This window comes from Schistocerca americana, chromosome 2, assembly GCF_021461395.2.
Source record: "Schistocerca americana isolate TAMUIC-IGC-003095 chromosome 2, iqSchAmer2.1, whole genome shotgun sequence".
Classification (NCBI taxonomy): Eukaryota; Metazoa; Arthropoda; class Insecta; order Orthoptera; family Acrididae; genus Schistocerca; species Schistocerca americana.
In genome coordinates, this window is record NC_060120.1 from 894,818,618 (window position 1) to 894,836,660 (window position 18,043).

General features: G+C 44.4%; 1 protein-coding gene and 1 pseudogene across 1 annotated transcript; one reads left to right on the forward strand and one right to left on the reverse strand.

Moving 5' to 3' along the window:
* Positions 1-7,775: 7,775 nt before the first annotated feature.
* LOC124594529 (protein atonal homolog 1-like) lies at positions 7,776-8,729 on the forward strand. The gene has a single exon (XM_047132901.1). The coding sequence runs from the start codon at positions 7,776-7,778 to the stop codon at positions 8,727-8,729; it is 954 nt and encodes a 317-aa protein (XP_046988857.1).
* A 6,767-nt stretch (positions 8,730-15,496) lies between these two features.
* LOC124597231 lies at positions 15,497-15,614 on the reverse strand (annotated as a pseudogene).
* Between the last annotated feature and the right edge of the window lie 2,429 nt (positions 15,615-18,043).

The following is an 18,043-nucleotide window of genomic DNA, read 5'->3' on the forward strand; positions in this document are numbered from 1 at the left end:
TAACGTTATTCTTTAATTAATTTTATTGAAGTTACGTAATTCATAGTTACACTTTTTCTTGACAACAATAAGATTTTTGCAAAGTTTTATGTTGATGGTTTTTGGGATGGATTATAATCGGTAATGCAACATTGCTGGCAAAAATTAATTATATTCTGAAAACGCATCAAATATTTACTGTTGGTAATGAAATGATTTTACAAACGTTCAAATGGGAGTTACTTTTTACAATAACCTTACAACTAGCAATGCGCAAACATACCTTCAGAAGTCCTGAGTTTCTCAAAAAATTAATTCAATAATATTAGTTCCTCTTATTATAATAGTTAGCTGATATCTCTGTACATCCGTTTATAATCTCTTGTAAATCATAGCTAGTGGCTGGCAGGCACACCGCTCCTCTCAACCTCTCGCTTCAGACCTGCTACCGACTCGCTTCACTTCTCGCTTACTACTGACTTCCTACGAACGCTAAAGTGCGGTCTCTCCTGCCAACAATGCTGTCTGGTGCAGACAATCCCTGCTAGCATTACAAAATGTATCAATGCGCGGTCTTTCCCGCTCTTTTCTTAAAATGTATTCATACGCGGTCTCTCCCGCCCTTTTTAAAATTATATCAATTTGCGGTCTCTCTTGTCAACAATACTTTGGTGCAGACATTCCCTGCTAACACAATTATTTCCAACATGCCAAATATTAATTATTCCTATTTAATCTTATTAATAAAATATAAACATCTTTCATAAATTGTGATTTGACAATAGACAATAGAAATATACACATCTTACAAGCTGTGACTCCTGCAATGTTGGACAGTGCGGACACACTCATTCGAGGATATCGACGGATCACAGTCAAACACCTCGTGGCATAACTGGAGGTATCTGTTGGTAGCGCTGACACACACGTCCACCTGTTAGGGTACTCCAAGGTGTGTGTCCACTGGATTCCTCGCCGCCTAACAGAAGTCGAGTAAGAGCAACGAAGGACCATCTGTGCGGAATTACTTGCGCGTGCGTTGATCAAGGGTAGGTTACAGATGCAGCAACACGTTGACTCCGACGTCGACCAATGGAGTGATAACATGCAGGCTCTCCCTGCAAAGTGGCATAAGGCCATCGCATTGAGCGGACTTTATGATGAAAAATTGCGCCTTGTAGCCTAAAGAGTGGGGAATAATATGGTGTATTGAAATCCTGAATAAAACCAACCTGCTTTCAGAAATATTGTGGTACATTACTTATTGAACGCCCAACGTATTTGACATAAGAACTGTTTCTCTAAGCCATTAACGCTTGTTATTAGGGTAGGTTTTAATTTTCTGTTTCTGTTGCTTGAGGAGAAAGTATCGTAGTTCTAGAACTAATGTGTGCTGCTTCTGCCCACTTCAAGAGAGAATATCACATTTTTACTGTCATGAGCTCTACAGAAATGACTTCGCTGCCAGTGTAACCAAACGTTAGCAGGTATCAGTACTTCGGTAACAGAAATGAAGGAACAGCGTGGTGCTGACTCTCACAGAAATTAACCGAGATACCATCTTGCAGATATTCTAATATGAGCAATGGATGGAAATTAATTTCAGTGATAAACAATCAAACTTACGTTGGCATTCAGTTCCAGTGCAGTAATGCATTTGCTTTTAAAGGGAAAGGCACGATTGTGTGCATTTTTTCGGAATTATCTGAGGATAATCTTAGAAAATACGTTCCTATGGGATTTGCTGCAGGACTTAAGATTAAAGATGATTTCTTGGTGGATGAAAATCATCAACTGGTCCTGAATTCAGAATAATAATAAACATACAAATATTCGGATTTGCGTGAAGGATGCACTGTCGGTCCGCAGCCCCACATCTCAGTTTTAACCTCAGTCTCCTCACAGATAATGCGTGTAACATTTTTCATAAAAAAAAGCTACATAAGTCACCTGACCCTAAATGTCGATTTATGTAGATCATTCACCTAACATAAACGTCATATCCTATAATTATACGATCAGAGAGTCACATTATATCGGTGATGTGTTAAACAAGCCAGTAGCTTTGGTTTATTTTTTGAATACTTCGTCTGTGAAACAAACTGTTTTTAAAAGACTAGTGTAACATATCGTAGAATATTGAAGGAATGTGTAAGATCAGTATTATATTAAATGAACAAGAGATGTTAGAGACTGTAATGAGTATAACGGAATCATGTCTCCTTTGCCTAGAATTGTTACGATAAATGGCTGTGTCTCAAAAATTTTGAGAAAGTTGGTTTCAAAATTAAGGTGAAACATTTTGAAAGACGGAGATGAAATATTTCTTGTATTAAAATATTTATTTGTTTTAGTTGTTTATTTGTAGACAGTTACTCTCATGTGGAGAGATTTTGAGACAGTTTCTGGTCATAGTAATCAGACGCTCCACACTTGTCATAATATACTCGAATGTTTCCGAAGATATTCTAAAGTCACTCAAGATCTTTACGCCGCCCTTCTTTTATACATCACATTTACCCATTTCGTCCTTCTTTACCAACGTCACAGGTTTCCCTCCCATAAAAGATATTTTCTTAAAGGTAGAAATCCATTACGTCAGCTGCTAAACACGGGACAACCTGACGAATACGAGTGGGATCTATGAACTTAGGACGCACGACTGAGGTCGCAAGGGTTAGATTGCACTACGAAATCGTGCTACGGTTTAGACAAGTGGTTCCAAGCTGGGGGCGTGAGAGATATATGGAGGGGGCGGGGGGGGGGGGGGGGGGGGGGGAGACATAGACAGCTCAGAAGAAAGCAGAAACATGCTACCAGGTTCTTTGAAACACTATAGTTTTGTATTACTTTGTATTTGATAACCCACTTTTACTAAAGTGTGGACTGCAGATTATTCTCAATTAAAGATTTTCGACAAAAATAAATAAATTAAGGAAACAAATAAACGAATGGTGCATTAGATATTCTGGAGTTGCAAGGGGGGGGGGGGGTAGTAAAGATTGGGAATCACTGCATCAGACATACGACTTTGCTTCCATTGTGCGCGTAACCTAGAGGACCCTGTGAACAATCGAAACATTTGTCAGACGTCACTAGTATGTGGCGTATTTGAGAGAAATTTTTGTTGACGGTCGATTTGTTAAGACTTTGTTTGTGTTGATGTTTCGTCACATATGTTTAGCGAGAAAGAATTTTTATTACAGTTTATCTCGCTGTATCATGAATTTGCACAATCGTCGCAGGAACTACAGTCAAAGGAGTATGTAAATAAAAACAAAAACTGGTGTAGGTGTAGCGGCTTTCCGAGCCATATATTAACACAAGAATACGTTAAGAAGAATACCAAAAGTTTACGGTCAACATACAAGCGGCAGAACAATAAAATAAATATTAATAAAAGCAGATAAATCGAAGTAGATTTAAACAGATTCTGTGTGAAGTATTTTCTTTAGCAGTGTTTCATAGATACAGTTAAAAAATTTGCCGAGACTAGCATCTTGCTTTCTTTTCTTCTTTATACACAGTGACGAGGTCAATGCAAGAAATAATTTGTCTGCTTTGTGTAATGGTACTTGAATTACGTAACCATTACGGCAGCTCACCTGAACCTCTCGATACCAGCAATATTCTACTGTGTTTCTGTAAAATAGTTAACATATTTCTGAGACAACATTCAGACTTGATTTGATTAATGTAGAGGTACTTTGATACATCGACATGTTTATATTGCATTGATATTATTCTTATGTGTATTCTTTCTTTTGTCACTATGATCTTTGTCGTACTTGTAACTCTGATTTTTGGGCGCGTAAGCGATTAGTTAGTTGTTAGAGAGTCGGACCTTAAAAAAGGTCAAGTATTGGACGTCATGTTGGAAAGACGCATATTGCCGTCAGCTTATAAAATGTGAACTTTTAACAGTGAGGAAGATGGTTTCAAGTATGTTTTGTATTTTGAAGTGATGTTTTGTGTGTTACGCGATATTGCAACAAAAGCAATAAAAAGGAAGTTTAACTTAAATTCGGAGTGCTGATTATTTTTTTGCATCACCATTGTGCTAACTTTCAAAGGTTTGATCTTCAAGAATGGTTTGTGAAACACATCTCCCGGGTTCGATTCCCGGCGGGGTCAGGGATTTTCTCTGCCTCGTGATGACTGGGTGTTGTGTGATGTCCTTAGGTTAGTTAGGTTTAAGCAGTTCTAAGTTCTAGGGGACTGATGACCATAGATGTTAAGTCCCATAGTGCTCAGAGCCATTTGAACCATTTGAAACACATCTATAAAACTTTTGAATATAGCAGAATAAAACCTAGGCCTCTTTGCATCCGAGCTTGGAATCATCACCACCTAGATTTTCGACGATTGAGCCATGATTTTACAACGAGACCAGCGTGGGAAATACGAAAAGATGAGTGCCTAGTTTATTCATTTTTACATGAAATGACTTTATTAACTGTGCTCTAATGACACCTGCCACATAATAACTTTGTTGTTGCCCGAAAATGCAGTATTTAGCAGCGTGAGCAACACCACAATCATTATTAAATTTTGACCTTTGTTGTGGTAGGGTTGTTAGATTTGATAGCCGTTCTCACTAGTATCAAAATACTTCGAGATACGATGTGCACAGCGTAACAGCTGCTTTAAAAGTGCCAATAAATTGGACAGACTTTGTTGATACGTCTGCGCGTTTCGTAGACAAATCCGTGGATATGTAACAGCGAAGTTGAAAAATTACTTTGATCATTTACAGGGTCCTAGACAGCTCTGAAAGTAGCTCCACCACGCAGCGAGCGCCTGTACGAAGCCGCCTCAGCCTCGGCCGCAGCCGGTGCCCGTCCTTCCCCCCTCCCGCACTATTGTTTGGCGCAGGTCGCGTGCCGCGCGGCAACAGCTGATCGGCGCGCCGTCAGCGCCGGGCCCCGGCCACGGGCGCGCACCTTGCAGGAAGGAAGCGGCTGCTGGCCACCTCCCGCCTGCTTTCTTATCGCCGGCCGCCACTGCGCCGCGCCAGTATAAATGCATCCAAATGAAGCCCGGGGCTGAGAGAGGGGGCGAGGGTGCACGGCTTACACCCTACCTCTCTCCAGGTGACTTCCCCCCCCCCCCCCCCCACCGCGGTTTGCGCCCGTCCGACCTCTCCTTATTGGTCGGCGGAAGATCCCCCCTACCACGTGGCGCTCTCTACCCCTCCAGTACACGCGTTTTACACTCCGGGACGGAATTCCACCAATTTTTTTGACCCCCTCTCGGGGTTCAGAACAGTACGTACTCTATCCGCTATCGGCGGTGACGCGAAGGCCCTTCACCACGCTACGTCTTCTCGTGGCTCCTTTTTGTTCGCCACGCTCGCCCCGTAATATCGCGGACTCTCTCTCACGGCTCGCGAGTATTGTTGCCGTCGTCAGGGTCTGTACGGGGATCGCCATTGTGAGGCGGCCGCGCGGGACTGACTGGACATCCTCGCCGAGTCACGACCGACGTCCGCGCAAAGTCTGCGATAATTGAGTGGACTGCAAATCAGCGGCCGCTTCTGCACTTCGGGAGACGCCAACCGGCCATTAGGTGCGGCGTCTGACAGCCGGCGGAGGGGACGGTAGGGCACCTCGCCGATACTCGAGCGCGCCGCGCTGGACAGCTGGCCAGCCGCGAAACCTGTTCCGCGGTGCTGCGCGCCTCAAAATGTGATCGCCGGCTCTTCTTCTTCTTCTTCTTCTTCTTCTGCAGCGGGGGCGCTGACCCGGCCACACAGCTACACTGTCACGGATAGCGCCCTCTGGCGCCGACTGAATTACGCCGAAACGGACAGCGTCGTTCGTCACAAACTGCGACAACACCATTAGTCCATTCTCGACACATTGCCCCTGCTAGGGACAGCATACGGCGTCCTCTTTGTGAATTTTTTCGCTGTACTGCGTGTGAAACTGCATTTGCCCGGAATAAAAGTTTTAGGTGTACAGCTCTGCACCTACAAATCTTGCGCGTCACAAATGGAAAAGTGTTCATCTACAGCACATTACGAACACTGAACTTACCGCTGTGTACCACGTCAATACTCGAAGCTGTCTGCGGATTATTTAGAGCCCGATTTCGTAACGATAAATTCTGCAGAGGGAGATAAGAGATAAGTACAAGCACTTCCACAATGACAGTCATGCCGTAATGCAACATCCTTTATGTGGATTACAATCCGCAAATAATATAATAGTGAAAGTAACTGATACACGCTCCTCAGCAGCAAATATGAAGTGCAAAAACATGGTTATATCGTGCATTTCGCAGTGAACTGGCGTTAAAATAGTTATTTCAATTGACATTTCCAGAAAAGGCCGGCATTTGGAAAATTGGAAACAATTTTCTCGGTGATTAAAAAGAAAAATACTAATTTAAACCGTGTGAACGATTCTAGCGAATGCAGTCTAAGAATATCCCAAGGAGGTGTTCAGTCATAAAACTTAATTTTTTTCGAACTCAGCGACGACAGTTAAACGTGAATTCCATCTAGCAACGCGAAAATCCCTGTCATTACTATTGTTTCAGAAAAGGTGCCGTATTTGCAATAATGTCTTCGACGAATAAATAAAAAATACTGGTTTCTACTGTGTGGGCGGTTCTGGAGAAAATCGTGTGAATCGTGTGGTCATCACAAGTCAAACTGTATTTTGTCAAATTAAGTTTCTCCACGAAGACGTCAATTGTACAGGGTAGTGTGAAGGTCGTTGTTATTACTGTTACTTCACCTAAAGAGTTGTGTTTGTAAATAAGTTTCGATGAGTAAAGTAAGAAATACTGATTTAGGCTGTGTGAAGGATACTTTGCGAAGGTGTGTATGAACATCGCAAAATGGTCTCAACACATCGAACTACGTTGTTGCCGCATCAGGGTTCAGTAGTGAGACGTCCACATCACCTTGCAGTGCTCTTCGGCAAAACCTCATCTTGTCCAATCGAGGTTCAGTATTGAGACGTGCACATCAGCTAGCAGTGCTCAGCAGCAAAGCCATCATTACTCTGGCCAGTAACGAAGCAGTGTGTCTTATCTACACGTTTAGTGGAGTTGTATTAAAAACCTTGTAATCAAGATATTTATTTCACAGTTTCCTGTGCCGATAGAAAGAGCAGTCATGTATGTTTAACTATAATTCATCTTTTTTTCTTTTTTGTTGCTTTCGTTACTCTTACTGAGGATTATGTTGCGACGATTTCATAGCTATATTCGTTGCATAAAAATGCTTGGATCATAATACCCCAATCAGTGCGTGAAGGAACAGTTTCTAACGTGTGATTTGTCTCGATGAAGACAGTGGGTATTGGGAATACTGAATGGCTTTTTTGTCCCTTTAGTTACTCTTACTGAGGATTATGTTGCGACGATTTCGTAGCTATATTCGTTGCATAAAAATGCTTCGATCATAATACTTCAATCAGTGCGTGAAGGAACAGTATCTAACGTATGATGTGTCTCAATGAAGACAGTGGGTATTGGGAGTACTGAACGGCTTTTTTGTCGCTTTAGTTACTATTACTGAGGATTATGTTGCGACGATTTCATAGCTACATTTGTTGCATAAAAATGCTCGGATCGTAATACCCCAATCAGTGCATGCAGGAACAGTTTCTAACGTGTGATGTGTCCTTATGAAGACAGTGGGTATTGGGAGTACTGAATGGCAATTGGGAGTACTGAATGGCAGTTTCTGTGGGCGAACGCTGTTTATACGTTAGTGTTTGAAGAAAAGTTTTGCGACACACGAGGAGAATGTGGTATAACTGCTGAGGCGGAGTGACGGGAACATGGACCTGGTGAGCAGTTCCTCAGCCTGCAGCAGCACCGAACGCTTCATGACGCTGGAGGAGGCGCACGACCCGGCCAGGCTGCTGGCCGCTGAGGGCCGCCAGTTCTCCGCGCCGAGGGACTACCAGCGCTTCGCTCCCTACCAGCCGCTGCAGCCCGCCAGGCACGACCACCACGAGATGGCGCCTCTCTTGTCCCCCGCCAGACCCGTGTCCGCGTGCTCCGCGGCCACGACCGTCAGCGACGGCGAGTCCCCGCGCCAGCTGATGTCACCGCGGAGGGACGTCTTCATCGTAGGCCTCACAGACGAGTACCTTCCCTCCAGAATACCCAAGTCCGCACCCTCATCGGTGCACAAGCGGCTGCCGACGGCTCCCCTGGCGTACGGCTTCGACAACAACAACACGCCGGGCTACAGCTACGGTCAGCAGAGATGGCAGGTAGCGGCGACGACGCTGACGTCGACGCCGCAGTTCGCGGGGGCGGGAGCGGCCCCTGGCGCCTCCGTGGGTGTGTCGGCCGCCGCCCTGCAGCAGCGCGCGCGCATGTCGCTGCCGGCGGCGCCGCCTTCGGCCTTGCCCAGGCGCCCTCCGCACCGCAGGAGAGTGGGTTCGTCCTCGAAGGCGGCGGCGTCGTCTTCGTCGTCGTGCGAGCGCGCCACCTCGCCGTCGGTCCTCAAGCGCAGGCGGCTCGCGGCCAACGCTCGCGAGCGACGCCGCATGAACGGCCTCAACGAGGCGTTCGACCGGCTGCGCGAGGTGATCCCGTCGCTGGGCGAGGACCACCGCCTCTCCAAGTTCGAGACGCTGCAGATGGCGCAGACGTACATAGCGGCGCTGTGCGACCTCCTGGAGCGCGCGGGTGCCGGCGTCGCACCCATAATGTCTGCGGGCGGCGCCTTGGGGGAGGCGAGCGGCGCCGGCATCGACTGCAGCGGAGGACCACGCAGGTGACGTCCGACCATCCTCTTCAGCAAGCCAAAGATCTCTAGTACTCGCTACTTTTTCGTTGCTCTGCGGTCAATGTGAGGTGGACACACAAATACAGGGACTAATGAACTAACTCCTGAAATCTCAAGGACTGTACCACCTCTTCAATTACCGCTATCTCACGAAATGCTTCCAACCTTCACGGTTATTTTGTCTTTGTTACGGATGAGTATTCCGGGCTGTATGGACGTGATCGAAGAAACTTTTCGGTCTCTGACGTTCCGTTCAGAGCTGCGCTGGGCATCTTCGCCCTTATGGCGAGTACCTCCAAAGATGAAACTTCCTGGCAGAAAAAAAACTGTGTGCCGGACCGAGGCCCGAACTCTGGACCTTTGCCTTTCGCGGGCAAGTGCTCTACCAACTGAGCTACCCAAGCACGACTCACGCCCCGTCCTCACAGCTTTACTTCTGCCAGTACCTCGTCTCCTACCTTCCAAACTTTACAGAAGCTCTCCTGCGAACCCCGCAGAACTAGCACTCCTGAAAGAAAGAATATTGCGGAGACATGGCTTAGCCACAGCCTAGGGGATGTTTTCAGATTGAGATTTTCACTCTGCAGCGGAGTGTGCGCTGATATGAAACTTCCTGGCAGATTAAAACTGTGTACCGGACCGAGGTGTCTCTGTCCGGCACACAGTTTTAATCTGCCAGGAAGTTTCATATCAGCGCACACTCCGCTGCAGAGTGAAAATCTCATTCTGGAAACCTCCGAAGATGTCCAGCGTAGCTCTGAACGGAACGCCAGGAACCGAAAAGTTTCTCCTACCACGACCATACAACCCGAAAGACTCATCACCTGCTTTGACATTCTGTCGTGAAAGCCTTCATTGTACAAATATTTTGTCTTTGTCCGTAGGTGTTCAGAGACATTCTGTACTTATCCTGATAAAAGATCTCAGATTTCTGTTCCATAAGGTATTTTATTACACTGTCATGCAGGATGACTATCTTATTTAATGAAAGCGGCATTGATATTTTTTAAGGCCGTTACCGAATGACCACGCCGGTTTTCTACGCATTCTTGATTACTGGTGTCGTTTCGGGTGTTCAATCGAGTTGTTGATTCCATTTTCTACTCAATATTTCGACTATCAAATCATCTGTCTTCTTCAGGTGCCATGGGCTGTATTGTTATGCATACACGCTGCCTGGACTCCAACCAATTTTTTTGTTCGACGTCTCGTCCATTCAAGCTAAATATCCCAGCACGCTGAGAGAATCCCGATTGACAATCTTTGGGAGCGGGCATTCAGTTCCGGCATTCGGCTAATTACCTCCCGTTAAACTTGGTCCAGGAGGAGGATTGAAACTATTTTAGTTCATTTCTGGGCGAATGTTGTCCATTGTTCCAGACAAAAATTAAAAATTTTCTGCATGTACGTTTGTTTCTGTGTGTGTGTAGGTACGAGGGACCTTCAATAATTAATTAAACACATTTTTTCCTGAAAGCAGGTTGATTTTATTGAAGATTCTTGTACACGACGCTATTCCCCACTCTTTTACCTACAAAACCCTATTTTTCAATATAATCTCCGTTCAATGCGACGGCCTTACGCCACCTTACTAGGAGGGCCTATACTATGCTCCCAAGGTTCCACTCTACTGGTCGACGTCGGAGCCATCGTCTTGTTGGATCAATACCCTCCCCATCATCCACATTTTTGTGGCGACACATTGATATCGTTACTTCAATTTCACAGCACTGTGCGGCCGTAAGGGACGTGGGAGAACGGTCAAGTTTGTGCGACTTGGTTGCAATGATAGTAGACACCTCGCTGGTCGACTCTCCGTGCTTTTGTTTACCGCCAGGTCTCTGTAGTCATTCTGCAAGCCCCTATGAACATCTGCGACTCTCTGGTTTCCGCCAACAGCAACTCAATGGCAGCTCTCAGCCTGGAACACCAGTTACGTCCTTTGAATGTTCATTTGCCTTTTATAGCCGACACTATTATTCTATGAAGCTTATATTCTCTCAGCCTTCCCTAGCTCTGGTTGGAACCCACCTACGTTATAGACGCCATTTTGAAGGTTACGTCCGATGTCCTGCATGCCGGTCGGCCGCACCAGCTGTGAAATTGAAGAAACAAGTTCAACGTGTTCGTCGCTACAAAATTGCAAACGAACATCGCCGTCTGCATGACATCCCAAGACCGTGTAGGATAAATACGACGTGGCCTAACAACCCAGAAGATTTTACCCTCAGTGACAACGGCTACGAAAGCCTACACATTTACTTAATAATAGCAATGTTTGCAAACCGGGACGATCGCAAGCACGTTATCTGAATGGACTGCCATTTTCATACATATGGCACCTTCGTCTATGGAACGGTATTTCCATCAGTTACGTTCGTACCACTGTTTCTCGTGGAACGAAGAAGAGTAATTAATTACACAACGTAAGTGGAATAATGCCGCATTTGTTTGATGAGTTTCCTTTACCTTGAGGTTTTCGCTGTACACTACATGATGCCTCATTTCATGCCTTAGATAACCAGTTTTCCATTTGTACTTGTTTTTTACGGATTCGATTTCTTTTCTAATTCGCACCAGTATTCTACAGTTTAGCACGTAGTCGTTCTGTATGGTTCTGAGGCTGCATGTGCGTGACTGCCTCTAGAGAACGTCTATTTTTGTCCACTGTTATGTCTATCAATATTTGGGATTACCAGTGTCCCTGGCATTGAAGTCACTTCTGTAACCATTAGCCTTCTCTCAACGTAATATGTGCATTGCTTACCGCTTGTTTTGATTCATAAGTAAGCACCGAATGAAACTATCCAGCCGACAGTCCAAAGCTCTGTTTCTAAAGACATCGCTGTATCAGGGGTGTTAGTTCCTAAGCCCACCTGTCACGTGAAATAAGCTCGTCCTGGGATGCTGTGAAAGTAGTGCCATAGCCACAGAAGATACTGTTTTATAGCACAGTGAATACCCGGCTTATGCTTTTCCTTCCTAATTTTGGTTGCTATAGTCCACTCATACGGCCCTGCGCCTGAGGCAGGAAGCAATTTATAAAACAGGAAGATAATCTAGCTTATTTCCACATAGTTTTCCACCACTCTTCTTGTCTCCATTCACAATGTAGTGAGTACATGCACTCCAGGACGAATCTTATAGTTTCGAGCAGAGTACGAAAACGTTCCCAGAGTTAAAAACCGTGTCCGTGAGGAGAACTCAGTCGCTAAGGGGATTTCCGTCAAAGAAAAGATTTCAGATTCGATTCTCACCGTGACACACAGGTTCTGTCAACCAGGAAGCTTCATTACGTCGCACACACTGCTGCGGAGTGAAAAACTCAACCTAGTAAAACACATATCATATGGTTGTGTCTTTCTCTACGGCACGCGTTTTGATAGGAGTGCTCCAGAAACGTACTCAGGAGAACGCCTAATTTTGTTCATGTGCAGTCGATCAGATCCATACAACTTTGTTGTTTTCGGCTGCTGTGGAGTTGAGTCGTGGTAGAGTCATAAGCGTCAAAACCGCTAATTGCAGTCCCATAAAAACTGACTGCATGTGCTAACTATCATTACTCTCTGTCGGAACTGGTGGTTAAGCCGTGCAACAGTCTGTGACAGATAGAAACGAGACAACAAACTTGCAGATTAATAGCAGTACTGATAATGCAGAAACGAATAGGATCAAGACGCTGACTTAGTGAACGGTGTCTTACAGAGGCAGGGCGGCGGCGACTGGCGTCTGCTTGTTTCGCTTCTGTTTCCCGGTGGATACAGTTCTTCCACAGAGGCAGCTCTTTGCTAGTATTGCTACTGTCAGTCGGTTGCGGGCAGCCTGTGTTGCAGTGAGTAAGATGTGTGACTGTCAGAATCATTTATTGTCTCTTCCATACAGAAATGTTACTAATTCCAGTACTGAGTTTGTGTAGAAGAACAGCGCACGTCTTATATGATACTGAATATTTGTGATATACTTTAAGTTGGATGACTGAGTGTACATTGTAATTCTCAAATGTTCCTTTTTGTTAAAACTGCCTTTTACAATTTGTACGTACCATCATCACGAACTTTCATTAGCATAATATCGATGTCATTTGAAACGGCCAAAGCAAAAGCCATTTCTAAAAATGTTGAATAAATATATTTATGTATGAAGTTGTTGTAATTATTATTGCATTAATCACACCTAAAATTAGTTTACACACGGAGTGTGGGATGTCAAGTGCAGCGAATATATCTTCATACCTTTGTAGTTCCACTTCGGGGTGTAACCGTTAATTTAAGAAACAACTGGTTCATACTCTGCTATTTCAACCCCTTACGCACTTGCAGAAATAATTACATTTTATTTTTAAAATGTTCTACGTTACTTTAGTGTGTTTTAGTGTGTCTATCCTGACACTAATTTCTTGGATGAAGCCAACTGCATTCGTAATTTTCTGAGAAAGAAAACATTGCTCAAACAGGCTGTAATATACTTACCGCCTGTGCTATTTGCTAATTTCGACTGTTGTCATTTTCAAGCACTTGTCACAAACCTCAAAATTCACGTCAGACTGGAGGCATCTTGTATATAGAGACCCACATTCTTTCATGTGTGTGTGTGTGTGTGTGTGTGTGTGTGTGTGTGTGTGTGTGTGTAGCACAAATTCAATCCAGTTGTGCACTAGGTTACTTCTCACCAGAACTTAGCCAATAGGAAGGAGAACAAATATATTTCAGCCTGTTTGTACCACGTTTTCTTTCGTAAAACGTATTGAAACTGTGGACTCCAACAAAATTCATAATTTTTTTAATGAGTTAAAACTTTCAGTTTCAGGTAATATACCAAACAATTCACCATCGATTTCTTTACTTTTAACTCTTATGTATTTGGTAGTAAGACGCTACAGGCAGCGTGGCGCTTATACAAGCCTAGTCCTTACATTAGAGTAAACGTATGATCTAAAAACTCAAAATCTCTGTGACATCACCTGAGTGAGCAATAAACTTAATAGCAGTCTTCTTCGGGCAGTAATCTTGAAGCTGAGTTCATTTACGGCAAATATTCTCGTGACCTAAAACTTGATCTTTGTGTTGACATGAAAAATTATGGTACAACTTTAAAATACAGTGTAATAAGCAGGCCATTCCTTTCCTCCAGTCGTTCGAAAAATCCTCACGTGTCATTATATATTGCGATAACCGGAAAGCTTATAAAACAAGTATGTTTGTGAAAACTGGTGATGTGCTACTGTACATTTTTTCAGTACTAAAAAATCAGTTTTTATTTTTCCATTTTGAGGTTAAAAGGATGGTAGCAATAAACTGGTAAATTCCTAACCATACTTCTGAAATATACTAGGGAATATTTTGTATTTGTTACAGTAGTCTGGCAAATCTCTGGTTTTTTTTAATATTTGTTCTCTTCGAGTGTTGACACAGTTAAATAACTCAGTAAATCCTGTTTCAGTGTCCTCTCAAGGTTTCCAACATTGTTTTGAAGCTGTTCCGTTTACCTGTTGATTCCAGAAAATTTCGACGCACCAGCTTTCGTTTCTTTACACTTCTCGTTTATTATCTTCACCGAAAGTATATGTCGACTATGTTAAATAATAATACCACTTGCACAGATGGCGGACTCTTCAATGCACTCTGTACAGCTCCTTTGGTAGGGCGCGGCTTGATTAAGACGCTGAACCCGCATTCAAGGAAAGTGAGTATCAAATATTAATTTGCGTTGCAATTTTGTTACCTCAGCCATCTTAGGCGAATACCGTGATTCTTACCTAGGCATCGAAGCGGCTGATTCCTTCCATCATCTATATGCAATTGGACCTATCGAGGTGGAGCAGTGGTTAGCACACTGGACTCGCATTCGGGAGGACGACGGTTCAAACCTGCGTCCGGCCATCCTGATTTAGGTTTTCCGTGATTTCCCTAAATCGCTTCACGCAAATGCCGGGATGGTTCTTTAGAAAGGGCACGGCCGACTTCCTTCCCCATTCTTCCTTAATCCGATGGGACCGGTGACGTCGCCACTTGGTCCCCTACCCACCAATCAACTCCATGCAATCGCATAACTTCTCCTTCTTTAGAGACGGAACGTTAACTTTTATCCTCTTTTTATCTTTTCTTTGAAGCACGGTGCTGAAAAGTGGCAAGTGCCAGTTCAAAAACCTATCTGTCGTATTTGCTCATCTCTCAAGTTGACAAGCTGTGCGTAGAAGCACCAGTATTTATGCGAAAGCACACCAGGACCGTTAAGGGGTGCAGACGTAGTGGCGTTAATTGCCTTGAACAAGAGACGATTCTCCACGCCGCACTGTCACTTTTCGGATGTGGCCGTTTGATATATATACGTATGCTCCACGAACCATAGTCATAGTGTAGGTGCAAGCATATCGGAAGGTATCCGTGGAGAGGCCAGACTGGCATACGACTCGTGAAGTTAGAGGGGCAGCAATCTGGGTATTTTAGTATCTGGTCTTGTATAGGTAACCAATATGGCCTTAATACTGTATATTGGTGCAGCGAACGACTGAAAGCAAGGGGAAACTACAAAAAAACTTAACTAAAACTAAACTCCTCCCGAACAGGCCATGAAGGCCCAACGGTACCGACCGGCCACCGTGTCATCCTCAGCCCACAGGCATCACTGGATGCGGATATGGAGGGGCATGTGGTTACCATACCGCTCTCCCGGCCGTATGTCAGTTTCCCAGACCGGAGCCGCTGCTTCTCAATCAAGTAGCTCCTCAGTTTGCCTCACAGGGGCTGAGTGCACCCCGCTTGCCAACAGCACTAGGCAGACCGGATGGTCACCCATCCAAGTGCTAGCCCAGCCCGACAGCGCTTAACTTCGGTGATGTGACGGGAACCGGTGTTGCCACTGCAGCAAGGACGTTGGCAAGGGGAAACTACAGCCGTTACATTTCCTGCTAGCGGATTGCATGGAGAGGTTCATCGAAATATTCTTCAGACTGAAGAGGATAACCAACAATGTATCACACATGCCATTCAACAGAGAATCGACTGTATGGTGCGCTTTCCTGGAATTCAAATCTTTGGGTGTTATTTACATGTCGCTAATACGGAAATTAATTTTAGAATTTCCCTAAATTGATATGGGAAACCATCTAACCTCTACACCAGATTGGTCGTTGTTACGAATGCCGGTTTTTGATGACTCCCGTATTGGCCTGCGTTACATTAATTAGGGGAAAATCGCAAAAAAACTAAATGAGTTATGAAAATAATCTCTAATATGAAAATTGAATATTGGTATGTTGTTAACCGCCAGACTGCTGCATAAGACTACAGCGTATGAACCATCAGAGTGCAGTTAGGTGATAAATAGGAGACAACAGCCTGTCATAGTATTAAGGGAGGTTGTATAGTGAGAGTGAGAGAAAGGAGGAAGACTTGGAGACTAATATTTTCCTTAAATTTATACATGTAATATGGATGTTATTTAAGGGCTGCGACAGTATTTTAAGATTTTTATGGAATAATATATACTCCAACAGTCGCTCTTTACTAATACTTTATTAGCACGACACGTTTCGGCAGCATGCTGCCATAAACAGGTGCCTTTACAGTTACAGTGTGAAGGTAACCGTAAAGGCAGCGAATGATGACAGCGTGCTGCCGAAACATGTCGTGCTAATAAAGTATTAGTTACAAGGGACTGCTGCAAATAGTTCAAATGGCTCTGAGCACTATGGGACTTAACATCTGAGGTCATCAGTCCCCTAGAACTTAGAACTATTTAAACCTAACTAACCTAAGGACATCACACACATCCATGCCCGAGGCAGGATTCGAACCTGCGACCGCAGCGGTCGCGTGGCTCCAGGCTGTAGCGCCTAGAACCGCTCGGCCACTCCGGCCGGCCGGACTGCTGCAGTTTTGTGTTATTGTATAAAAGATTAATGTCTGACGTTACATTGACATCCAAGTATTTGCCTTACTCAATGTAGGGACATCAAGAAAAATCTAATGCTGGATAGCTAGAGTGGAATTTTAACACCTGTCCTCCAGAAATAGAGTCCATTGTCTTAGTACCTCACTCGGTAAGAGCTGGAAAAGACAGCTGATGTAGTCAACGAGTCGGAGTACCGTCGGGACGTCAAGTACTTTAGCTTGCTAGTGCAGTAGCTGAACCAATCATTTCACGAGATAACAACGTTCGACCAGACACCGCTTGCCTCGTGGACGAATGTCTTGATCAGCAACAATTCAGAGCGTGAAATTTGTAACTCGACGCCCGGAGTTTAGTTCCCTCCAGAAGCTTGTTGCTGATCGGGATCCTCTTCCCAAGACTGCCGTCGCCCTGATTACAATTTAGCAAAAAGAATGAAATTTGTAGACTCGTAGATATCACATCATTAACAGTATCACAATTCGATGTGTATTTTGTATTGCTGCTCAGCTAATCACGCTACTTGTTAACGTTGTCTGCACTGAATGAGCCTGCAAATCAGTATTGTAATTTCAAACATGCAACGTAAATTCTTTACGTGACAGTGATTTTTACGTTTTAATTGATGTGTCTTGTCATTTTGCTGTAGGCGTTTATCTTATAATTCATGCAACCTTCAGAGTGATGTTCTAGTTTTGGAAACCAGTATAAATGACAAATGACGCATCCTACTGGATCACAAATAAATGTTCAAGCACCTGCGTGTACGGGCAGGTGCTTACAGATTAGTCATTGTCATATTTATGTGATCCGTTGTTATTTATTACGCGCGAAGACCTAATTTGTGATATCTGACGTCTGAGAACTTCACATCTTTCAAGTATTTCTTCACTCGAGAATTACCTCATATTTTACATTTATTTTTGTCGAAACGACGCAAGTCATATTAGCAGTTGCTATCTAGACAGGGACAATGTCTCCTTAGGCAGTCCTTCCAAAACACGTGAGATAAAGTGTGCTGACAAGAAACATAACTGCAGAGCTATTGCAGCGAACGGAGGTCGCGGTGGCGCCGGAGACAGGAAGTGGCCCACAAAAAGCGCCGGCCCACGGCGGCCGTCTTTTGTCCACGGCTCGAGGGCAGATGGCCACCTCTTGCGGCTGATTCACCCTCCCCCACTGTGCAACTTGCCAGGAAATAGACCTACTCCTTTTCGTGGAAATTCCGCCCATTTGCCGCGTCTCGTTCGCCGTAATCATTGCTTTGTTCTCTTCGAGAGGCTCTTCATTTATTTTTTTATTATTTTTCGCATTTCGCTCGCGGAATCGCCGTCCAGCAGTGCATGGCAAAAAGGGCCTACACGCGATTCGTGTTGCAGAGCTGCCTGTCCGCGGACGCTGCAACGGATGCGTCCG

Coding starts and splice junctions, on each gene's coding strand:
- LOC124594529 (XM_047132901.1), top strand. CDS start 7,776: ATGGACCTGGTGAGCAGTTCCTCAGCCTGCAGCAGCACCGAACGCTTC.